This window comes from Aulonocara stuartgranti, assembly GCF_965226115.1.
Source record: "Aulonocara stuartgranti genome assembly, chromosome: 8".
In the NCBI taxonomy this organism is placed as follows: Eukaryota; Metazoa; Chordata; class Actinopteri; order Cichliformes; family Cichlidae; genus Aulonocara; species Aulonocara stuartgranti.
Window position 1 is genome coordinate 2588001 of NC_138959.1, and position 25406 is coordinate 2613406.

The window sequence follows — 25406 nt, forward strand, 5'->3', positions numbered from 1 at the left end:
TCTGTCTTGGACTGTATTGCTATTTCAAAAATAAATGTGAATAAAATATGACATAGTTTAAGGTTTTTCTTCTTTACAGCAGAAATTTGACATTTGGCAAAACAGTGTTTGAGCAGATTTTCCCCCATAATCACTGTAAACTAGGAAAACATGAATTAGCCTCCCCATTAGCACCCTTTACATAAAATACATTTCCCCCATAAATTAGAAAAATTGTTTCATTTAAACTTTGTGCATTAAACTCATCATCAAGGTTTTCAATGAGGTAAGATGACATCAGCTGTCTGTGTTACAGGAACTAAAACAGTGAAGAAAACAGTAACAAAAAAGTAATAAAAAGGCAATAAAACACAATTACAAAATAAAATATCTCATCAGTATTAAAAAATAATAATAATAATAATTTAAGAATTTAAGTTTAGATAATAAAACTGAATGTAATCCCATACAATCGAGTAGGAAAGGCTCAATTTAAAAAGAGAGCAAAACTATTCTCAGACAAAAGAAAGAAAATTGAAGCAAACGTTTACTTTATTTACTTTATTTACTTTATTTTACTTTATTTTGAAGTCCAGACGGACGTAACGCGGTCGTCAGCAGAAGCTTTTATTTCTAAAGGCTGTAAGCGGAAGCAGTGTGGGTTTATTGTGGTTTAACTTGACGCTGGTGCCGGACAGCTACCACACTGGACTCGGACTGAGCCGGACTGTGTAAGTAAACCTGAAATCCGTCGCTTTTCCTGCCTCCAGACGGTCAGACCGTGTTTGTAGGGATGGTTTACCCGGGCAGCAGCGGCCTGGTTCAGGGCCACAGGCTGTCGGAGAGACGGTTAATGTAGGCGGGAGAGGAAATGGGTCGATGTTTTTAGGCCTGTGACTACAGTTTGAGCTCCACGGGGAGGAATTGAGCACTGGTGACAGTTTAATAGGTATATTTACCACCGTGAGTATTATATCTGTACCAAACACGGGAAATGAAAAGCAGCGGATTCACAGCAGAAACACCTTAACTGATCCAGGTTGATCTGATTCATGAGGTGAAAGAGCTGTAAAATCAGGGTTTATTCAGCTTTGTCTGTAAAAGGTTCATATATTACCAGGAGCGGCTGTAGGATTCTCATAGGGTGGCACAGGGACCAAGAACACTACTTATATATTAGTGTACTTGATTTTTAATATTTGTGCTACTTATGTTATTCAGCTCTTACATCGTGTTTTCAGATTTATTTTGTCCTTTATGTTTTATTTTTCCTTTTTCTGTCTTTAACTTTATTAATGTTTAATTTACTTTAGTTTCTTGTTTTACTATTTGTTTGATTTCAGCTCATTTTGGCTGTTTTGTTTGTTTTAGTTTTTCCATCTTTTTTGATAAACAAGTTATTATATATTGAAGGCCCAGAGGAAATCAGAATACCTGATCTGAAATAAATACAATGTAGAAAATTAGTATTAAAAAGATTAGGAGGTATTTTTAGGCTTACGTGCTGCCCTGTGGCTTCATGCAAATGTTCTTACACGAGAAGAAGTGAATAATTTTTTGTTCTGAATAATTGTTCAGGTCGTGAAACGAGTATTTAGACTCAGAGCTTTCTGTGGAATATCGATAAGAGTGTCCAATCGAGTGCACTTCTTGTCCTTCCTTTGTGTGTATTTTAATTTATACTTTTTATTTTCCCTTTACTTTAAATTATTACATTCTTTTATTTATACATGTATTTAATTTGTTTCATAAAGGAAGTCTTTGTAGGGTCTGTATAAAGTTTTTATTTGATGTGCCGTATTTGAATGCATCACTTGGGCAGATGTTCATTGTACACCTGTACGATGACAAAAACATTCATTCTATTCTGTTGCTTAATCAAAAATTATAGTCCTATATAAGCACAGAAGTTTTAAAGTCAAAGTTAGGGGTCATCAGGTCAGCAGTATGTACTGTGACATCATCAGTCAGATGTGAGAACAAGAGAATAGCCGTGTTTTCCCCTGAGAACTTGAAGTAGCAGTTGAATGTAACTTCTTAACAAGTTTACAGTAACAGTACATCAACCTTGTGATCTCAACAGAAAGCCTTCTGCACGTCGTAAAACTGAAAGTGAAAAATATCGTTGTGGAGGATTTAAAAAAGAATCTTGGGTCAGGATTTTAAAGCTGCTGTTTAACCTCCATCAGTAATTTCCATGTACTGTTTGCTCTTCCTGTCATATAGAACACAGCTATAGTATCAATACAGGGACACCAAATATCAGTATTTTATTAATTAATAAGAAACGCTTAGCTAACAAATCTACCTGCTAATTCAGAGCGAGCTAATTACTTTGTCACAAGGGTAACCATAGACAGCTAGCTGAGGCCGAGGGTGTTGCACACTCTTTTTTTACGACAATCATCATTAGGGGCTTAATAATTTTCAGTTGTAGACCTTATAAATGTGAATACTGTTAAGCAAATAGCTCCAATAATAATAATAATAATAATAATAATCATAATGGATTGCATTTATATAGCCCTTTTCTCTCACATTCACACACTGGTGGAGGCTACAGGTGTAGCCACAGCTGCCCTGGGGCAGACTGACAGAGGCGAGGCTGCCATATCGCGCCATCGGCCCCTCTGCCAACACCAGTAGGCGGTAGGTGAAGTGTCTTGCCCAAGGACACAACGACCGAGACTGTCCGAGCCGGGGCTCGAACCGGCAACCTTCCGATCACAAGATGAACTGACAACTCCTGAGCCACGATCGCCCAATACTTACTATGTAGTTATAAATATGCAAAATAATAAGAAAGGAAAAGCTGTGTTGGCACCAAAACACTAGTTGGTGGTAGAATTGCTGCCTTCAAGTCGATCCATTCTCTTCTAGTAGTTTGGACAGTGGAATAATTCGATGGAGATGCATCATCTGCTTATATTTCTATTTACAGTGTAGGGTTTCAGAGTACAGCACAGATTTAACACAGAACAATTAATTCTCTGTAATTTGTGCTAATTTAACGAACGAAGGGGGAGTTACCTGAGTGTCACTGGGTTTTTTGGTGTTTAAGATTTCAATCACTGAGGAGCTGCTGAGCCGGAAAAACCGTGGACTTAAAATAGCCACCGTGACATCACTTACTGGTCTGTGGATTATGGTTTTGAAGCTTTGCATCTGCCATTGTTGAATTTGAGAGCTTGCATGAATGAATGACAAGTGAAAGTCAACATGTGGTATGACCTCTTTTATTATTTAACACAGTCTGAACTCTCTGAGGCGGCTTTCTTGTCCCTTCTTTAAGTAGTCTTCGGGAATATCTCCCCAGGCTTCTCCAAGAACATTCAGAGCTCTTCAGTTCCAGTAATGGGATTACATAATTCCATCAGTTTTGACAAAGCTGCCGTCAAACTGTTACAGAGCCTTCACTGTGTTTCACAGATGGCTGAAGACATTGTAAGAAGCATGAGGGGTGTCTCGAGACTTTTGCACTGAGCCGTTTCTTTTACCTGATCCCAGTTTGTTTTACTCCTTCTCTACTCGTGTGCTGAATATTTGCACATTTCCAAAAATAACCCAAATCTTTTTTTGCTCAAGTAATTCAAAGTGAAAATTCGAGGAACTGCGTTTGTGTTTTTTAACACTCATCCAAACAGTCCTAACTGGTGACACCAATACTTCCCCTGTTAGCTGAGGAAGGAAAGGCAACAGTATGAAGCTCTTAGAGACTTTTTAGAAAGAGAACCTTATGAGTGTCTGCCACTTATCTGCTGTACAACTCAGACCAGGGTAGGTGGAAGAAAATGAATGGATGGACTTGCATTGCTAACATTCATTCACACTTATTGTGTTCTAAATTTGCATTCCCGTACCTTTGCTAGCTTTCTGTCTTTCAGCAACTCCTGCGTTATGTTATTTTCCTTTAATCAAACAAAAGGTTAAAGTGGAAAAAAAGCTAATTTTTAGTTGTTTTTCTGATTTTTGTGCTATTCTAAAACTCTCATGGCTTCATGTTTTCTATTGATCTCTAAGTCAATAGAGATCTTAAAACTGTAAGATCATTCAAGATTCATTCCCCCTTAAAACTGTAGCATCACCTCACTGTCAACCGTGTACATTAAACTAATATTCATACAAGTTTGTCATTGTTTAGGCATTTTCACCAAATTTAAAGAAAGTTGAAGAAATCTAAAGGCATGAAATCAGGTGTAAGATATATTCATCCTTCGGTGGTGCTCTGAACTGTTCCAACAGGATTTTTTCACTTTGAAATTGAAAATGAAAACCACAAAGTTGAGCTCTGTGACAGCGAGCCGCCTCCCTGTGAAACTTCTAACCTGCTTCTGCTGTTTTTTTGGCTTTTACGGACCAAATTTTACTCATCCCATGATGGGTGGGTGTGCCTGAGACACTGAGGAAATTGCACACTCTTACAGCGGTGACTCGTCAGCGACAGGGTAGTCACACCCTGAAGCAGTGGTTTTCAGGCTTTTTGTGCACAAGCCACAGCAAACTGTCTGCCCTAATTTGAAGCCACACCTGTTTTCTGCTCAAAATAACATCAGAGTCATCTAGCGTGCCATCAGTTGTTCTTTTGATTGTCTTTTGTGGTTTCTTGACTGTGCACGACTCTTTTATGCCAACGCATTAGCATAAAGGTTGCCTCCGACGTCTTATCAGACACAGCTCAGTGGACCAGTCCTGCAGCGTCTGCTTCAGACTTGACTAGACCAAGTTTGTCTCAGAGGGAATGTTTGTTTTCAGACTGGCTGTTTAGTTTGTTCGGCGCTATGTTAGCATTACCCAGATAACACACTCTGAAAATGACTGACATCCCCACTCCAGCTTCCAGTAGCTTTAGCTTTCCCCCCACTTCTTAGTCAGTCGCTTTGTTAGCTGCACTGGCAAATTGCAGTTTTCCATTTAAGAAAATGATCTATTTCCCTTTTATTGTCAATCAGGGCCTTTGATGTGTTATGTTCTAATAATTCCCACCATTGTGCAATAATGGGAATGGGCTGTGGTTTTCCTTTGACACACATTTTTTAAAGCAGTATTTTAGGGGAAGTGACTGTGTATAAAGTACTGATACAGTACAGTACATTATGCAGAATACAGCATGTGATATATGGCTGTCAAAAAATTCAAGGCTCACCTACTCTTGTCTGAAGTCACACCATTGTTCCTTGGACACCATCTGGGGGTCGGTCCCCTGAAGCATGCCCGGCCTTATTGCCTGTTTAAGTCTGCAGAAATGACAAAACGAACATCATTGTTGTAGCGATTGAAGCCTTAAACTCTTCAGGAAAATGTTTACTCAAGTACTAAATTAAGTTAGCAGTTGGACTATGTTTAGAGAGTTTTTTGTGGGTCGTTAACATCTTTTTTTCTCAACGTCCATCTTTGTTATCTGCTTTTTAGATGCTAACATGTGAATATTAGCCTAACCATAGCTCTGTAGGTCACCAGGCATCACTAACCTTTCAAGTGCTGCAGGTTAGTTTTCATCTTTGTTTACGTCCAAAGTTAAAGCAGAACTGCGTGTTTAGTGTTTTTTTTAGAAATACTTAAGTCAGATATATCATCTTCAGATGGAAACCAATTAGATAATTTAATTGTAATTGTAACTTGGCTTAATGTTGTATATTCCCTTTTCTTGGGAATGTGAGAATATGTTTATAATATGTATTTATTGTAACACCCGTGGGAGTAGCTAAACTAGAATTTTGCAGGTATCTGAACTTGAATCTGGGTGTTAAAACTCTTTGTTGGCCAAAATGCTCAGGCAGCAATTGGAAAGAAAGGGAACACGTTTGGCTTTTCCTCCTGCTTTAAAGGAAAATTGAGCAAAGCTGGACATGACATAAGAAACGTGAAATGCAAAAATCTCGTTACTCCTGATGGCTGGAGCAAAGTTGAAGTTCAGTTTGGACCAGACATTCAAGGCAATTAAACCAGTCATTGAAAATGTTGATACATGGTGAGGTTTGAAGCCGCTCTGGGGTGAAGACACAAAATAAATGTCTGTATGATTGATTTCAGCAGACATGTTGATTCTGGCATTGCAGTGTGAGAGTAAATCACAGAGCTGGAAATGGAAAACAATAGTCTTTTACCTCTTAGTGTGTGTGTGTGTGTGTGTGTGTGTGTGCGCGTGTGTGTGTGCGTGTGCGTGTGTGTGTGTGTGTGTGTGTGTGTGTGTGCGTGCCTGAAAGTTTTTAGTGTGACAAACCACACTTTACATCTGCATGTTTCAATGACACGTTGTGTATTTGATGTGAAGAAAACTGTCATTTATGTATGAAAGGAATCAGGTGCACAAAGGATTCTGCACAGGAATGAGCGTTCATGTTTCCCCTACTTAAAGACAGTGGTATGCACTATGCATGAAGGAAACTGGTGAAGAAAAAGTAGATTCTGAAAGTGAAGGTTGGATTAGTATTATCTTCCTTATCTGGAAAACTTCATGCTGGGCTTCATTAGCTATGAAAAGGCTGCAGGCGTTTCAGCGACTTACCTGCCAGTAGAAACTCGGAGGGGACTGAGGCTTTTGAAAGACATGAATCTTAGCAGCCGGCAGTAAATTGCTGTAATTGTTTTTTATTTAAAATTAAACTTTGAGGTTACAGTTAAAAGCAGGTGAAACATGCAGTCCAGTAAAGTCCACTCCCACTGGAAGAGTGACCCTTCAGAAACATTAAAAAAACTTTGGGGACAGAGAGTGCACAGAGAGAGCAGTTTATGTGGAAAGGTAAAGACGATGCAGTAATACAAAGAAGAAGAAAAAATGAGAACGCCCCAAATGTGCAAGCACTTGGCAAAAGTAGAAAGAAAAAACTCCCCTTTAGAAGGAAGAGACCTCCTCCAGAACCAGGCCAAACCAACTTAATTGGCTCCTTTTATTGTGGAGGAGTTGCAGCTCTCCATGAGTTCCTGCTGAAGGACTGAGCTCTGCAGCACCCACTCACAAACAGGAACCCAAGATACTTGAACTCCTCCACCTAAAGCAGCAACTCCTTCCCACTACAGAGTGACGTCAGACTTGCTAATTCTCATTCCTGTCAGTTTTTACCTACTCAGCTGCAAACTGGAAGCTGGACGTCACGAAAAACCAGATCTGGCAGGCAAACCAGTCTTCCCATCCTTACTGGAAAAATGGAACACAAACTTTCACTTGTTTCACTTTCTCTACATGTTTTTGGGATACAAGTTTAGCAATAAGATAAAACAGAAAAGCAACAGACTTTGTAAAAACAGAAAAACACCCAAGCTGCCAACCACTGTTAATTAGACCCGTATGTCTGTACTGAGTCAGCAGTGTAAAGAAATGTGCATTGTTCACTAGTCATAGATCAGTCATAAATTCCAAACCTAGCACCTTTAACCTGCCTTGACACTTGTGTCTAAATGTGTGTGCAGAGTTCCTGTGATGCCCCAGAGCGGGCTGAGCTGGTCGGGGTTGCGATGCCTTACGTGGACCGACAGAATCGCTTCTGCGGCTTCCTGGACATCGAGGAGAATGAGAACAGCGGCAGGTTCTTGCGCCGTTACTTCATCCTGGACACTGAGCAGGGCAGCCTGCTGTGGTACATGGATAACCCCCAGGTAAGGCTGTTTATGAGCTGAAAACATCTTTATCATCTGAAAAGAAACTGTTTTTATAGGTGTTTTCATCTGAGGTCTGGGTCATGATGTCTTGGGGTGTGTAGTAAGAACATAAATGTAGGCCTTTTATTTTGAAGTTCAGAAGCCATTACAGGTATTGACTTTGGTTTTCTTACCTCCAAGTGGCAATAAACAGCTCGTGAAAATCATCATGCAGGGACTTGAATCGCTTCAGGGATGTAATCCATCACATTGTTGCACAGCTCATATTTTAGATGCACCTTAAGAATCAGCTGCATGAAGCATCAAAGTCTTTATGCTACAGCAGCATTTTTCTGTTGTCGTGCGCTGACACCGTGAAGCTCGGCTCTCGTATTGTTCTACATTTTTCTACTACCTGAAAAGGTGCTGCAGACGTCTCTGCCCGTGACTCTGAAGCCCACTGCTTTTTTGCAACAGGAGGAAGTAGACGCTGTTGCACCGGGGAATACATTTTAATTCACTTTCACACTCTGCTGTGCAGCAGGATGGTGTGTGTGGGAGTGAGTCAAAATGAACTCCTCTGTGTGCGAGCTCATTGTGATGAAGGGACATGTCAGACACGTGAATCACACCACTGATGTGTTTTTCAGAGGCGCTGGAGCCGTACAGCCCCCTGAGACCCTCCCCCCTCATATGAGGACGTTACACTTTGGCTTTTCTGCACCTTATACTTCATTAAAGGGTTTTGTTAAGCAACGGTTACTTTAGAAAGAATGCAGGATTAGGGCACTTCCTCCTTGGCTTCACTGTTCAAATCTGAAATCTGATTGAGTAGTCTCACCTCTGCATGAAACCAAGCAGACAAACGGGAACCAGAACAGAAACAGGTTAGCGATAGCACTGAGATTTCCTACTGTTGGGGAATTTCTAAAACTCGTCGCATCCTCATGCAGAAAGCTGGTCGGACTGCCAGCGCACAGAGCTTTGGTATTTTCCAGATGATCTTCCCACATAGATGTTTATAACAAGTATTGTGAGATCAGAGAAGACTGAAACCAGTTCTGACCATTTTTTTTATTCATATCTGACTCTTTGGATGAAGTTAAGCTCTCTTATGACTCCACATCATCGTCTTTTACATTATTTTGTCATTTTTACTGAACATTACTGAAAGGGGAAAAAAGCAAACTCTTCTTAAGATCATAAATTTAAGAAAAAGAATAATTAATGTTTTTAAATATCATGTTGTGAAATCTGTAAATAAACGCAGGAAATACTGTTGTTGATTTCCATCATAGCAGGCAGCAGTGATGCTAGCGCTACGACCTTGTTCACTTCTGTTAGTTCTACGTCTTCTCGATGCAATCACGAATGGCTGATGCTTATACATTTGTGTACATTTGTGCTTTTTCTCTTCAGAATCTGCCCAAAGGTGCAGGAAATGTGGGCTCTCTCAATCTTTCCTACATCTCCAAGGTTAGTCCTCACTCTTCCACACACACCGTTTCACCTGCACTCTCTGTGCGTACAAACGTGCTTAAATCTGTAAAATCCGTTGTTATTTTGCCGTGTGATTTCTCTTGTTACCAGCTGTAGACTGAACAGAACATCTGCTGGATTATCGCCTCTTCCTTTTCATGACTCTATCCTAAAGCCTGTCGAATTCCTGTGGCGTCAGCCGGATTTTAAACTCAAAAAAATGAAATGTTATATCACAACAACCGAATAAATTCAGAAATTCATTTGAAAGTCACACAGTAAATAGATGCTTCAGAACAGGAAGAAACCTCCAGAGGAACAGGGCTCAGGGAGAGGCAGCCATCTGCCACGACCAGTTGGGGGTGAGGTGAGGGAGACAGGACAGACGATACACTGTGGAAGAGAGCCAGCGATTAATAATAAATTGGACTTTTCTAATTTTAGAGATGTTGCACAAATACAAGAAAGCAAGCCTACAGTTTTTTCAATATGTGCATTGAAGGACAACGCCGAGATTCCTCAAAGTGTTACTGGAGGCCGAGGTAATGCCATCCAGAGTTAGCATCTGTTTAGATACCACATTTTTATATGAATTTTGAAGCAGGAAGTTAAACCTTATTCTAAGATGGGCATAGAAGTGAAAATGTTTTCTGTGCCTTGTAATAATACTGCTGAAGGGAAGCATGTATAATGTAAACAGAACTGGTCCCAGCACTGAACCCTGTGGAACTCCATAATTAACCTCAGCGTGTGAACAAACTGGAGTCTGACAGCTAAGATTCAGACCACTGCTGTGAGTGTAGCATCTTTATAGTATGATATGTCGTTTGCAGCACGGTGGCACGGTGGTTAGCACTGTTGCCTCACAGCAAGAAGGTCCTGAGTTCAATTCCACCATCAGGCCGGGGTCTTTCTGTGTGGAGTTTGCATGTTCTCCCCGTGTTTGCGTGGGTTCTCTCTGGCTTCCTCCCACCGTCCAAAGACATGCAGTTTGTGGGGATAGGTTAATTGGATAATCCAAATTGCCACTAGCTGTGAATGTGAGTGTGAATGGTTGTCTGTCCCTATGTGTTGGCCCTGCGACAGACTGGCGACCTGTCCAGGGTGTACCCCGCCTTTCGCCCTATGACAGCTGGGATAGGCTCCAGCGCCCCCCGCGACCCTGAAAAGGATAGGCGGAAGCGAATGGATGGATGGATGTCGTTTTCCTGAGTTTTTCCCAAATGTGTGGTTTTCTGTAGGCCACATTCGTCTTGTCCCAGCCACAAGTCCACCTTACATCGGCTAAATGACAGCGGTGCCAGGATTTATCCGTCCCGTACTCTGCCATTAGCAGCATAGAATTATCACAGATGAGTGGGTTCATGTTTTTGGTGGGTTGTGCTGACACATTCACCCTTTACTCTTCTCTCTCGCTAAGGTCAATGATGCCACCAAACAAAGACCAAAGGCAGAGTTCTGCTTTGGTAAGTTCATCTTTATTCCCTCTCACCCTGCACTGCGTCTCTCTGCCTCCTTCCTCTTTACCTGCGTAGTGACTCTGGCCACATACATTTCTCTTTGCTTTGCTTTTGACCTGTTTGTGTGTGGCTTTGTTTCCAGTGAGAGGAACTATCGGTGCTCCAACACGCTGACGTTTTAAACAATAGCATGCTTGTAACTTTGTGGCAGCAGATTGTCCCTTTCCTGTTTCAACATCACAATGTACCTGTGTGCAAACAGCTGTGTACGAGAACACAACCGGCCTGCACAGAGCCCTCAGACCCCACTCCTTCCTCACTTCCTTCCCAGTCTCCTTTGTCCTCAATCCTTCCTTGTTTCCTTCCTTCCTCGTCGTTCTGCCCTACCTCTTTTCTTTCTCACTCCCTTCCTCCCTCTTTTCCTCATCTGTGCGGTTTATTTCCTCTCTTTTGTCCCTTGCTACTTGTTGTTCCTCTGCTGTCAAACAGTAGGCCTTTGTCACTCAATAGGAGGAAACTGTACAATGACAAAGACCTGACCTCTGTGTGTGTATTTGCATCTGGATGGGATAATGGCACACACACATCCTCTGGCTCTGAAACAGAAATAAGACGATATTTTTAGATACCCATGGAGTTCGTTTCTCTTCTTCCTCTTGTGCTTTCGAGCCTTACACATTCCTCTCTCTCCCTCTCATTCGTTCACAGTTATAAATGCAGGAATGAGGAAGTTTTACCTACAGGCCAACGACCAGCAGGATTTGGTAGAATGGATCAGTGTTCTCAACAATGCCATCAAGATTACTGTGAGCAACACACACACACACACACACACACACACACACACACACACACACACACAGATCCATCGTTGACCCTGTTTGTCCTCTTGTTGTGTGTCGCTCTGTCTTCAGCCTCGGGCCACTGTGATAAAGATCAGTGCAGGCGTAGCAGCGTGTAAAGACACAGCAGCATTAAAGCCACCTGCAGCTGCTGTGGTCTGCAGTCAGCTGACAAGTTTTCTGTGCACACTTTCACCTTTTCAAACTCCCTGCCTCTCTATAATCAAGGAATCTCCGAACTCGTGCGCCGATATCGACGCACGTGCTGCGCTGGCCGCTGCTGAGTTGAGCAGGCGGGCAAAAATCTGTTGGGTTGCAAATGGAGGGTCCTGTAGAGATGCACGGCCAGCTGAAATGACACCGAGACGTCGCTTGTGTCAGCAGATGCCATTTTCCTTTTTGTGTGCACCATCCTTTGCAAGGGCGACAACAGCAAGTGCATTAGCCTCACTAAAGGACTCGCAGCATTGGTCGGGTTATGTGCAAACAGTGACGTCGCCACAGCTCTGTACCATTTATACCAGCGCTAAGGTCCTTGGGCTATTCTCCGGAGTACATCCACGTCAGCACAGGAGATGTTAAAAACCACTGAAATCACTTTGCTCCTGATTTTGACTTTCGAGTTTTGGTGGTAAAAACTGACAGTCGTACACGCTCAAACCCAGCAGGCCACCTGCATTAGATTACTGCATTAGCCGGCTGCTAAGCAGAAAGGCGCACTTGCTGCCAAAACTACACCACAGTGTGGTTTTCACCAGCAGATGTCATGCCACTATGTGCAGTCTCAGTAGCAGCTAGAATAGGCTGACCGACGCCATGCTGTGGATGGATAACCTCAGACGCTCTGGCTGAAGTCTGAAGTCTGTTTTCAGTGTTTACCTCTGCTTCTACTGAGAGCGATCCTCGTCATGTCTTCCCTGTGCTGATGTGCTTATACTAGGCTAACAACAGCTCTATAACTAGTCACCAGGTCAGTCCTCATACAGTTTAGACCACCTGTACGTGTAATGTCATGTTTCCTGTGAGGCTTTAGTGCCTTAACACGCAGGGTGTTACAGTATTGGCTGCTAAACTACAAAGTCGAGGTTATTAAATCACAGGGGTGGAGGGAGCATAGTGGGAAAAGTAATACCCATCACAGCAGTAACACTGCTTACTGAAAAATGATTAGCTGGGAGTGGCAGATTCACACCACCCATCCTTTTATCGTTTATTCCTTTTCCATCTATCAGAGTCCAGGAAGGAGTCTAAAACAGCAATGATTTTAAAGTTAATTTCTGGTGTCTGCTTGTTATTTTAAGCTGTGAGCACCTCTCCTTTAAAGGAATGGTACATATGTAACATGCTGGTTGCAGAATGAGCTTCCTGTCAGACTCAGACCTCTGCTCCAGTTCAAGGTGTGAAAATAACCATCGTCACTCTTTAAGACCAAAGCCAATAACTGATCCTAATAGCTTTTATCTCTATTTAATTAGCATTGCTAATGTAATGTGAATTCCTATGATAAATAACATTCAGAGAGTTAAGAAAAAAGGTGAAATAAAGCCCAAGCTCTTAAAAATAGTGAGATGTGGAGCCTTTTTGCTCTGTTTTCAGGTGCCAAAGCCTGGCGAGGGCCACAACACCCACGCAGAGACTCCCCAGGAGCTGCTTGGAACCGTGAAACAGGTCTCCTACAAAACTGAGATCATCGGAGGAGTCCCCATCATCACGGCCACTCAGGTAACGCTCACAGCTGCGAGCGGCAGGAGCAGCTCGGCAGGTCCGGTCCTGCCTGTGCTGGTATGCAGCTGCAAATATGAGTCAGCTCGCAGGAACACAGGCGAGTTAAGGCTGGTTTAATTATGAGTCGGAGGTTTTAAAAATATCGAGGGGAACGCGCATCGACATTTAGCTGCTGATAGCTGAGGTTTGTTTTTATTTGTTAAAGGGGACCTCTGACAGTTTTGCACATCTGTGATTGTTACGCCGGTTTTAGGAAGTAAAACTGCAAAATCTTTGTAATCCATCGTTTGTTTATGATTGAGACTAGCAACCCCAGTCAGAGGAGTTGCATTATGGGTAATATATCATTGAAAACAATGACAAGAACAGGAAGAATGCATGGATTAAAAATATCATCGCTGACTGTCGTCTTATTTTTATTCTTGGACTCTCTTAGAGTAGCTTTGGATGATTCAGAGTTCATAATAATCCTTATTTGTTTTACACCGGGCTTTCATGCTGCCCCTCAGTTCATCCTCTGTGTGAAAACAACACGTTTAGCTCCTCCCTCTTAAAGTCTTTCAGCTTTCTTCTGATTGGCTGCCCCTCAAAACGCAAGATTGAATCAATGGGCTGGCAGGTGGCCGGTGTGTCGTGGTAGGGGTATCCCCTCTCGATGACATCACCGGGTGTCAGAAGTAAAAAAAAAAAACAAACTGTGTGAAACCGAGTGTTCAGAGCAGTTTGAATTGGAGAAATGAAGTGTGGACGTGCTGACTGGACACGGCTCAGTGTGGAAGTAAAAAGTCCACAAACTCTTCAGCAGAGGACGACTTTAGAAATCAGTTGAAACTTTAAGACTTCAGTGTTTTATATATGTGAGAAAATCCCGTAAAATGAATCCAGATGAAGTCTAATGTTCGTGTGTGTGTGTGTGTGTGTGTGTGTGTGTGTGTGTGTTTAAGGAGCAGGGAGAGGGGCACAATGGAGCTGATCGTGGAGGCGTAAAGCGGGCTCAGAATCAAATGCCCTACTTCCTGTCCAGAGGAGCGCAGGATCAGGCCATCATCAAAGCGGGATACTGTGTGAAACAAGGAGCTGTGGTGAGACACACACACACACTCAGGGTTATTCAGTGTCGTCATAATGAACCATCACGTTTGGTTGGATAAAATCTCACACAGTAATCAGATAAAAATACTTTTGTGTTATTAATGAGCAACAGTCGATGTTCAGAAGAGAAAAATCTTTGAAAATAACTCGGTCACTGGTTTCAATCTTAGAAAAACAAAGTAAACCTTTCGCTGCAGTTACCTGCCATATTAAAATAATGTTTTTTAACAGAAAATATTTCTTTCCAAAAATGAACAATAACCACAGTAAGAATACAGTCTGGTGCCTTATAAATACACCGTATGTACAGGTGCGGCACAAAAATGTTAGAAAACAGAAGGAAGTGGCAGGCGTAGAACTAACCTAACTGTATTTCAAAATAAAACAGAAAGCAGCTAAACAGAAACTTTGAAACGTGCTTTGCTTCTTCCTCTCAGATGAAGAACTGGAAGAGGCGGTACTTCGTCCTGGATGAAAATTCTCTCAACTACTACAAAACTGACATGGTGAGGAAACGGTGAAGAGCTCAAACACGGTGACATCAGTGCTCAAAGACGCATCACGTTGCTCCCAAACAGACACTGAAGAAGAAGAGAGTGAAAAAAATCTGTGCTTGTTGCAAAACTTGCTGCGTGTCTCCACATGCAGAGGCATGCGTCCTGAATACCTCCTCATGTCATCTACGTGTGGACAGATTAGCCCTAACTACGGCCTGTCTGTGCACATATATGGGCACACCCCGTGTGTGCGTGTGCGTACATATATGTGTGTCTGGCTGAGTGTTCACACCTTTTTATGTGTAATCATGTCCTGAGTGAGTGCAGCTGCTGCAGAGGACATTTGTTTGCATGCTATCGCCGCTGACTGCGAGTCATACAGACCGACACGATCAAGCATTTAGATCATGCATATCATCAGCACACGCGTGTCTTCATGGATGCTGATCCGAATGACACACGGGCGAACTATCTGACAGTCAAATAACCCCAGCCTTCAGCAATAGCACACACTGAGCACCGTTTATAGGTGATTTACTTAGTTAGCGTCGCCAAGTGCTGATTATAGGCAGCTCGTTAAGCCAGGTGATGCTGCACATCAGGGATGTCAGACTAATCTTCCATCGTGGTCACGTGCGCCCCAGTTTGATCTTAACTGGGCCAAACCAGGGAAGGTGGTGTTTCTGACAGCGTAAAGACATTTCATCAAACATTTAATCCCTGAAATGTCTTAATACATGAAATATAAGTGCAGGTTCAACAATACATCTCAGTTTTCTACCTGATAAATGTGTAAAATTACAGTCAATGTTCTGGCAGCTCATTGCTCACATGGCCTTTTTTTAACCCTGGAGCCACTGTAAAAAAATCAAAAACGTCTGTAGCAGAGTGGATAGTAGAAAAAGAGGAACTTTTCTGTCATTTAATTGTTTAACGATTATTTTACTACTTGGTGCACCATGAGTGTCCATGGCGAGATCTTTATTGATTCAAAAATACAGTTAAAAGTCTAAAATTGATGCACTCGTTCACATTTTATTGCAGTGGGCCGGATTAGAGTCTTCGCTGGGCCGGTTCTGGCCCTTGGGCCTTACGTTTGACACCCTTGCTGCGTATGTTATGTATGTATGTTGGTGTAAGCCGAGGTGATGATCTCTGATCAGTGTAAAAGCATGCCGCTCACTGCCTTCTGTGGTTTGACAGAGTGTGAATATGAAAGTTCGTCAGCTCAGCCGTGGCGTGAGTCGTCCTTTGATTGCAGTGAAGCCGCCGCGCTGCAGAGCTGTGTCGGATATCTAAACGTCTGACTTAGAGTCGCGTTTCCAATCGCTGTGAGACGACTGACGTTTTGTTCACTCGACTGACCACAGCAAAGATTTAAGCAGAGGTTTTTTTCTCACAAAATTTAAATGAAATCAAACGCAGACACTAAATATGCTTTTGATATGTACTTCCTCTCCTCCGTCGTCTCAGGAGAGGGAGCCGCTGAGAGCCATCCCGCTGAAGGAGATCCACAAAGTGCAGGAGTGCAAGCAGAGGTCAGTCAGCCTCCCTGTCAGCTCTGTGTTTGGGTTGATTCAGGGGAAGTTCACTAAAACGTCTCCTCTGTGTCCTCCAGCGAGCACATGATGAGGGACAACCTGTTCGAGATGGTCACCAGCTCAAGAACCTTCTACATACAGGTAACACGCATGAGGAGGACGCGGTCATCAGTCAGGAGAAGCTCTTTCTGCACCGTTGTCTCATCTGTTCTGCTTTGAGCCAAATGAGTGTAAATTAGATTCAACATTTGGATGATTGCTCCACGCCTCCATCTTCTGAAGGATTTACTCTCTCCGCTGTCTCCACATGAGATACTGATGAGGATGTACTGATGGGACATTTGGTCGTCTTTGTTCTTTCCAACTCTTCTAACTCAACTACTGAGAAGGAGTGATTTACTGACAGGAAGACTTCGTTTAATCGAGTTAAAGTCACCGTATTATGTCACATGTACGTGTTTAGAATCATAGCGTGCATTCATTTACATTCCTGTGTTTCTCTCTGTCAGGCTGACAGTCCAGAGGACATGCACAGCTGGATTAAGGCCATCTCAGGCGCCATCGTGGCCCAGCGCGGTCCCGGGCGCTCCGCTAACACTGTACGTATCATCTCAGGTGAAGCTACTTGGTAAAAGAGGTTTAGGTGACATGGAAAAGGATGAGTTTGATTTAGCAGGACAGATGTAGCAGTTTTAGAACATGAATAATTCAGTTTAACTAAGATGGTACAAAGATGCTGCCATAATTGAAGATGCATTCCTTCTTCTCATTGGTCTTTAAAATGATATGAAGTGTTTCTTCCTGCTCACTTCACGCTGCAGCAACATGTGGCTGCATGAGCGAGTGCAGCAGTGCCACCATGTGGCAGAAACACAGCACTGCAGCAGCTTAATGAGGTCTATAACTCTGTAAACCTTTATTAGATTTCTTTAATTAATTCAAAGATTTTTATTAACAAAACAATCTTCAGATGATTTGGGTGCTTAACCCAGTGTGGGAATATTTTAATTGTAAATCTGTCATTCGGGATGAGACTGAGTGTGAAGTCATTTGTGTGTTTGTGATTTTAATACCCTGCTCGTGATTTTGTGACACTTTCACAGATGATGATGACCGTGACTGATGCATGTGTTTTTGTGCATTTCTGTTAAATCTTTCTCGCTCTCACACTCACACACACACACACACACACACACACACACACACACACACACACACACACACACACACACACACACACACACACACACACACACATAAACTGGTTTGTAAGAGAAAAACAAACCAGTTTATGGAAAAGCTCTAAAAGACGTCGATTTCAGACATTTTAAAGGTTTCTGATGCAAAACAACATTGTTATCTTTACCCTTGTAACTGGTGGAAGAAGCAGACCACAGACAGCTTAGACAACAAGCACCTCTGGACAGCTGTTATCTTAGATCTCTCTGTGAAAGTCCCGTCATGTCCTCTTGTACTTGTGCATCTGTGATTGCTGCTCCAGTGTATCAGACCTTATAAAAACCCGCCATTCTCCCGGTAACGCTCCTCGCCTGAAGCTATAACTAAGTTTGGAAACTATTAACTCCAAGTGAAAACTGCTCAGCTGTAGTCAGAGGTCCCCCCATCAGAGGAAATTCAGGCCGACCAAAGCAGAAGTCCATGACTGATGGTGAAATCACCGATTGCACAGTGCAAGTGTTCAGAACGGGACGTCCGAGCACAGATTTCACAAACAGCAGCAGAGCTGGAAGCTGTGTGAACCTGCCCGGAAGAGGATTACAGCCGCTGAAAAAAATGGGGGAATTTGGGGATTTCTTTCTCAGAATTCTGGGAAAAAATTCCAAAAGACTCCTCACTCTTTTCACTGGCCCTAAACTTCCAGTAACCATGACCCTGAAGGGGGATTAGCAACTTTTAATTGAGCTGTCCTCAGAATGTCTGGATCACACCTCACACAGATGTTTGTCACAAGAAATAAAAGCAGGTTGGCTGGGTGGATGGATGGATGGATAGATGGGTGGGTGGATGGATGGATGGATGGATAGATGGATGTGTGGGTGGATGGCTGGATAAATATGTGGGTGGATGGATGGATGGATAGATGGGTGGATGGATGGACGGATGTGTGGGTGGATGGCTGGACGGATATGTGGGTGGATGGATGGACGGATAGATGGGTGGATGGATGGATGGATGGATGTGTGGGTGGGTGGATGGATGGATGGATGGGTGGGTGGATGGATGGATGGATGGATGTGTGGGTGGATGGATGGATGGATGTGTGGGTGGATGGCTGGATGGATATGTGGGTGGATGGCTGGATGGATAGGTGGGTGGATGGATGGACGGATGTGTGGGTGGATGGCTGGACGGATATGTGGGTGGATGGATGGATGGATAGATGGGTGGATGGATGGATGGATGGATGTGTGGGTGGGTGGATGGATGGATGGATGGGTGGGTGGATGGATGGATGGATGGATGTGTGGGTGGATGGATGGATGGATGTGTGGGTGGATGGCTGGATGGATATGTGGGTGGATGGCTGGATGGATAGGTGGGTGGATGGATGGACGGATGTGTGGGTGGATGGCTGGACGGATATGTGGGTGGATGGATGGATGGATAGATGGGTGGATGGATGGATGGATGGATGTGTGGGTGGGTGGATGGATGGATGGATGGGTGGGTGGGTGGATGGATGGATGGATGGATGGATGGATGTGTGGGTGGGTGGGTGGATGGATGGATGGATGGATGGATGGATGGATGGATGTGTGGGTGGATGGATGTGTGGGTGGATGGCTGGATGGATATGTGGGTGGATGGCTGGATGGATAGATGGGTGGATGGATGGACGGATGTGTGGGTGGATGGCTGGACGGATATGTGGGTGGATGGATGGACGGATAGATGGGTGGATGGATGGACGGATGTGTGGGTGGATGGATGGACGGATAGATGGGTGGATGGATGGACGGATGTGTGGGTGGATGGCTGGATGGATATGTGGGTGGATGGATGGACGGATAGATGGGTGGATGGATGGATGGATATGTGGGTGGATGGATGGACGGATAGATGGGTGGATGGATGGACGGATGTGTGGGTGGATGGCTGGACGGATATGTGGGTGGATGGATGGACGGATAGATGGGTGGATGGATGGATGGATATGTGGGTGGATGGATGGACGGATAGATGGGTGGATGGATGGACGGATGTGTGGGTGGATGGCTGGATGGATATGTGGGTGGATGGATGGACGGATAGATGGGTGGATGGATGGATGGATGGGTGGATGGGTGGATGTGTGGCTTCGCTTGAATAGGAGCTCTCTTCCGCGCTGTAACTGAGTTGTGCTGTAAACTGTTGTTTTCAGATCCGTCAGGCCAGAAGGCTGTCCAGTCCTTGTATACAGAGGTATACGCCATTCTGCAGCGGTGAATGCAGCACGTATGTGACCCCCGTGCCCTTTACCCCCAACCCCTGCACCCCGACCCATTCACCACAGCTTCCCCCTCACCGAGCCTTCACCCTGCGCACCACAACAGACGCGTTGTGGTCCTTCCTCACTCTGAGCTCTCTGTGCGTCGACGCTGTAGTGTTCATCCATCCTAAAGCTACAGCCAGGCTGAACAGTCACTCCAGCTGTTGCTCAAGCAGCAGGTCTTTGTAGCCACATCTGGAGCCTGCAGCACGTGCAGCTGGATAGTTTGTGCGTTTGGATGAATCTCAGAAACATTCAGAGTTTGAGAGTTTACAGTTCATGCCTGGATCTCACCCAAACCTTTAGTCAGAACTCTGATTATCACAGAAGCATAAAAATCAAGTATTTCCTTCCTGTTTATGTGATTTATTCAGATCTTCTGTTGATTTAAGTTCTATTCAGCTAATGAAAAGATATAAGACTAGTTCAGTATCAAAAACAGGTTAGAAAAAGTAAGAATAGTAATAAAAAAGGGATTTTAAATCCATAGCCTTGTTTCATTTGTTCAAATCTAAATGTTTAAGATTTATTCTACAGGATTATGGTATCTGAATCTAATTAAATACTTAATTGAATTTATTGGAAATGACCCATGTAGACCCTTGTGCAGTACCCTTAAAGCCCACCAGGGGGTGACAGCCTGCACTTTGTGACTCATGGCTCTAAATAGTGAAAGTTCAGATTTTCTTTCTGCCTTCATCGAAATGCATTTTGTTCATGAAGAAGACACTTTATGGAATAATTCAGGGTTTTTGGGTTTGACGCTTCATTTCAGACCTTCTGAATGATTCACATCCAGATTAGACTGAACTTAAACTCATGATAAAAAAATGAACAACCTAGATGATCAGATTATTTCCAGTCTTCCTTACATATTTATATCCTGTGGATGGGTTTGTGCCACAGTGTTGTCCAGTCACAGTCGTGCTGCCCTCAGCTTGATGCAGCTGGAAAAAACTCTGAAATTGAGTTGATCAGCTGACCTTTGACCTTTAACTGTAGCTCACAGGCTGAGATGCTTCCTCCACATCGACACTGACGATTTCTTCGTACACTGTTGTTTTGGCAGCGTCCTCCTCGTAACACGTTGACTTTTCTCTCTGGTCCTCCATCGACTGCCTTGGATTAACACGTCCATCCTCTCACATCACAGCTCGTCTCTCTGTCTTTCTTTTATTGATCCAACACGCTCTCGTGTAGGCAGAAACTTCAGCTCCACCCGCTCATGAACATCATCCTGCACCACCTGCACCATCATCTCTGAGGGTTTCACGTTGTTTCATTCTTCACTCCTGATTCAGATTTACAGCGTTCCCGACTCCCAGCAGGACTCCACAAGAGCCTAACTCATCCCGAGTCTCTCTTTTTTATCCCGCTAACACTTTGTCTTTCTGTTTTTCCTCCGTGTGTGTGTGTGTGTGTGTGTGTGTGTGTGTGTGTGTGTGTGTGTGCCTTACAGAGAGTAAGGTGTGACAGTGACGTACTAACCTTCCCCAAATGAGCCCCACCGCCGCCTTCTTCCTGTCCCTCCTCCTCCGCCTGCTGCTGCTCATCGTCCAATCACCAAGCCCCGATGCCTCAGCTTCTTTGCACCTGCTGCTTGATCCCGCCCTGCTCCCTGGCGGCTGCGGCGCCACCCATTCGTACGTGTTGCTTGTATCTGCATGAAGCCTTGTTTAAACTCACAGCATTTCACTCGTGTGTAACTGTTTGTCCATTGAGAGCAGGTTAGCCAGCTGGAGGATTGTGGGTACTGTAGTGTTTAGAACCCCCTCTCTCCATTAAAGTGGCAAAAGAAGGTCACGGTGCTTTAATGTGGCTGCCCGTGCTGTTAAATCATCAAAGAGAACGTCCTTGGCTTCACCTCTGTAAGCTGTCCTTGCTAGAGTAACTAATCATCATCTTTTACAGTGTTCATTGCACCCTCCCTGAAAGCTTACTGTCCAAGCACTGCCTAATAACAACTAATATTATTATTATAACACTGAGGGAGCTTCTTTGCTTTTGCTGCCACTTGTCTGTCTGCTACTTTTGCCTAGCAATAGGGATTATTGTGTATTTAATGGGAACCCTAAATATGCAGGCTGATCAATCAGGTCTGATTCTAATCTAAAATAAGGATTAGAAGATGGTGATGACTGATGAGCATCTTTAATATCAAGCGAGCAGCTTTCGTTTCACAGAGCCTGATCCGGATGTTTCCGATTAAATTGGCTGTAAGCTCCACGTTTTCACTGATTCTGTGACTCGAGCTTTACATTTTCCTGAGCCAACACAAGGAGTCTAATGTCAATACTTTCCAGAGCAGTTTCAGGAGTTTAGTCTACTTTAATCCAGGGAGCTGACGAGGACATGTGGTCACACAAAGACACGGAGTTTTAGTTTTAATGCTGTTTTGAAGAAAATGTAGGAAACGTCAAGTTTTTAGCAGCAAAGTTTTAGTTTAGACTTTCAGTTTTCTGTAGAGGAAGAAAAATAATGTGGCTGAGCTGCAGCTTGATGGGAAGCTCGGGCCTGAATGACTCTGACAGCGTTTCCTCTTTTCCATCTCCATCACACACTCATCCATCCACCCACCGAGCCCTCTATCCATCCATCTCTCCATCTGTCATTCATAGTCACCGCTTCTGCCTCACCTCCTCCTTCTCTTCCCTCCGTCTCCTCAGGAGCACAGTGACCACTCCCCTTCCACCTCCACCTTCTACCTCCCAGTCGATGAGGAACCCCAAGACTCGCAGTCCCCAGAGAGTGCTCAGCCTCGCTCTGGACACGCGCCATCGGGACAACTTCCTGGGCCTCCTCCCCTGGAGGCTGAGCGGGGTCCAGTCCGTGATGGTGCCCCTTCCCCCGGCGCGCTCCCGCCTGTCCCTGCAGGAGACGCTGCAGCCTTCAAAGTGAAAGAGGAGGACAAGCTGGCGTGGGGAAGCCCCAGCGGCGTCTCCGGGTCCCAGCTCCTCCTGGCTGAGGATCAAGATGTGCACATAACCCTGTTCTGACAAACTCTAATGGACACACACACACACACACACTTGTGCACACTGTCAGACTCTGCGTGTCCTGCTGAACCTCCTGGGACCAGTTCTTTGTTTTGTTTTTTTGGGATGGGACCTTCCTCCGCTGTTTTCCCTTCTCCTTGTCTTCCCTTGTATCCTACAGTCTGTCACTCCAGGCAAACGACAAACACGGCTTGCTGTTACACGTTTCAGCGGCGCCGCGACTCTCACTTCCTGTGATGCACCAAAGTTTGTGTGTTTGCTTCCAGCAGCATGGAAGACTGACTGAGAGACTGACTAATCCCACATCTCGGTGTTTTTCATTTTAAACTCGCGCAGAGAAGCTCGAGGTCCAGATTCACTGAGCAGAGGTCGCTGAGCGGCCAGCTTTCATGAGCAGGTTTCCAGAGGTCACGCTTACTGAATATTTCCCGTCGTCAGTGATGGAAAAATGTGTCATTTTCTTAGATTAGAAAAGATGCTGGTCTGTCTCTTTCATAAGACAGCACTGAACACAAGTCACGCAGCAGGGTCATGCAGGCATCTGTGTCCGCCACGGGTGATCCTGCTGCAGGGAAAGTCCCGCATTGAGAAACTTTGGGTGGCTTCTGATCCCTGAAATGCAGAAGGACGGCCTAGCCTTGAGAATAAAATAATAGCTGTTTGTCTGAAGGAAAATAGAGGAAATACGCCTCTGCAGAAGCCTCCCCCGATAGATTTGATTAAGCTTCCAGCTTTAGTTCATTTACTTCATATTTGGTCACCGCGACTACAGTGCTTTAGAGCCTCTGCGATGAAAGACAATCATCTGCTTCATGTTTGCTATGGAAGATTTAAAGCTCTTTAATGAAGCAGGCATTCCCAAAGTGAAGTGTGCTGCAGCCCGTTTAAAGGCGGGAAACTCACATGGAGCACGCCCAATCTTAAATCTTCACCAAAAATCAAAATACAAGTGATGTATTTGCTTAAAAATTATATTTAAAAAAAAAAATACAAAAATCAAATTGGCTCCAATGTGTGAAACTTCAGCACCGAGCAGTAAATTCAGGTCAGAGTAATGAGTGATATCACTAACTGGCCATGTCATATTAGCAATTTTAAATCACTTGTTATATAAAGAAATACATTTATATTAATATGTGACTGTACATACTGTAGCACCTCTGGAGTCCACCAGGGGGCGCACACTTTCGGAATGACTGTAATAAGAATTCAAATAACCGGTAAATTTAGGCTATGATGGAACTTCCGTTTGTCAAGTGTGTCGTGACCTCTGTTTGCAGCGTTTCCACCTCCTTTTTTAAGCGCTTATTTAACCAAAGAAGTTTATTTGAAAGCTGCAGTCAGTGAAGGTTTATTTCAGTTTCTCATCACCGTCCTTCGAGAACGCTGCTAACGTCTGTGAGGTTACTTCTTCTTTCCAGCATGCTAACTGGTATCTCCAAACCAGCAAGCTTTTTTATTTGTCTCTCAGCACCAGCACGTTACCAGTTAGCTTGCTAAGTAGCCGCCAAGGTGCTCCAAACATCAGCAAGACTCCAGCGCAGCTTTGAAAGAAAGAAAAGCGCCTCTGGTGGTAAAACGCGTCGCTCTGGCCTGTTTTAAGCGAGTGAAGCCTGATCAAGGAGGTGAAAAATCTAAGATGGGCTTTAACAGAAAGCTTCTGCTGTCCTTTGTTTTTATCCAAGGTCAAGTCCTTCTCCTGGCTCTGTTGGAGGCCTCCAGCTGTTCAAAAACGAGTTTCTCTCCGTTTATTTGCTTGTAGGGGATTGTTTGATCGTCTGGGTTTTATCTTAAAGCGCCTTGAGATGGCTTGATGTGAATCGGTGCCTCTTACTTTGATTCCTGTTCATGTTATCTGATCCTCAGACTTGCACATAAGCCTAAAATTCAACCATGATTACTAAATAACCCTGAAGCACCCGAGGCTTTGTCGACTTTTGTGCGTCCACAGAGTCTTCAGACGTTTACGCCTCTGAATCCTGCGGTTGGGAATCTTTGCTCTGGCGTCAGGACTGAAAACGTGCTCGGCTGTTGAAACTGCAGCGGCTGTAATTAGTGAGATCGCACAGCGCTCTTTATCTCAGCTCTGTCCAGTTTCAGCAGTGAATTTAATTTCTTATTAATAAAGCCGAAACCTTCCATCTGCGGTCCAGTTGCTGCTTTGCCACATTTCCAGATTTATCATATTTTTTTAAAAGCCAAAAGAGAAAATGAGTCTGGCTGAAGCTGTGTTCAGACTCCAAGTGTGACTGTTGCTTCTGTCCTCTCCCTCACTGCACATCCGCGCCGCTGTACTGCTTTCTAACTGATGCCGTATTTGTTTCAGTCTTTGGCTGTAAGATGTGGGGACGTGAAACCAAACTGGACGTGTAAATGAGACTCTAACGCTCGGCGGCAGGTTTTCGTTCCTCTCGGCGTCCGGCTGCGAGCTCTGGTTGTGGGTGTTTCTTTTTCTTCGGTTTCGATGTGCTTTTAGTTTCTATGATGATATTATTTACAGTGATGAAACATATATGTTGTTTACTGAGTTTTTTTAAACACGTGTGCGCGAGTGCACGCACACGGCCCTCCTTCCTGTTGTTCCCCGTTCACCATAAGCTGGTTAAAGTGCCTGCCTTGTTCTTACTAAGAAAAATGATATAACGATGAGCTCTTTTGACCCTTTTTAGTGTGAACATGATTCTAAAAACATGTACTCTATTTATTAAAAGAAATTTGGAATAATTTGAA

At 43.9% G+C, this 25406-nt stretch overlaps 1 protein-coding gene across 4 annotated transcripts; it reads left to right on the forward strand.

Moving 5' to 3' along the window:
* The first annotated feature begins 618 nt into the window (after nt 1-618).
* Nucleotides 619-25406, forward strand: plekha1b (pleckstrin homology domain containing, family A (phosphoinositide binding specific) member 1b). 4 transcript variants are annotated; one of them, XR_014278475.1, is made up of 13 exons: nt 619-710; nt 7387-7572; nt 8974-9030; nt 10454-10499; nt 11202-11299; nt 12932-13057; nt 14005-14142; nt 14590-14658; nt 16123-16187; nt 16268-16331; nt 16700-16789; nt 21140-21323; nt 22347-22461. XR_014278475.1 is itself a non-coding variant. In XM_082544408.1 (13 exons), the coding sequence occupies exons 2-13, from the start codon at nt 7432-7434 to the stop codon at nt 22576-22578; spliced, it is 1200 nt and encodes a 399-aa protein (XP_082400534.1). In that variant the 5' UTR covers nt 619-710; nt 7387-7431; the 3' UTR covers nt 22579-25406. The 4 variants fall into 4 exon arrangements, 3 of the variants coding, with proteins under 3 accessions (XP_082400534.1, XP_082400532.1, XP_082400533.1); XM_082544408.1 differs by lacking the exon at nt 21140-21323 and adding an exon at nt 19573-19646 and having other exon boundaries at nt 22347-25406; XM_082544406.1 differs by lacking the exon at nt 21140-21323 and having other exon boundaries at nt 22347-25406.

Coding starts and splice junctions, on each gene's coding strand:
- plekha1b (XM_082544406.1), top strand. CDS start 7,432: ATGCCTTACGTGGACCGACAGAATCGCTTCTGCGGCTTCCTGGACATC. Junction 11,300..12,931: donor ACAATGCCATCAAGATTACT/GTGAGCAACACA, acceptor CTCTGTTTTCAG/GTGCCAAAGCCTGGCGAGGG. Junction 16,790..22,346: donor CCGGGCGCTCCGCTAACACT/GTACGTATCATC, acceptor CCGTCTCCTCAG/GAGCACAGTGACCACTCCCC.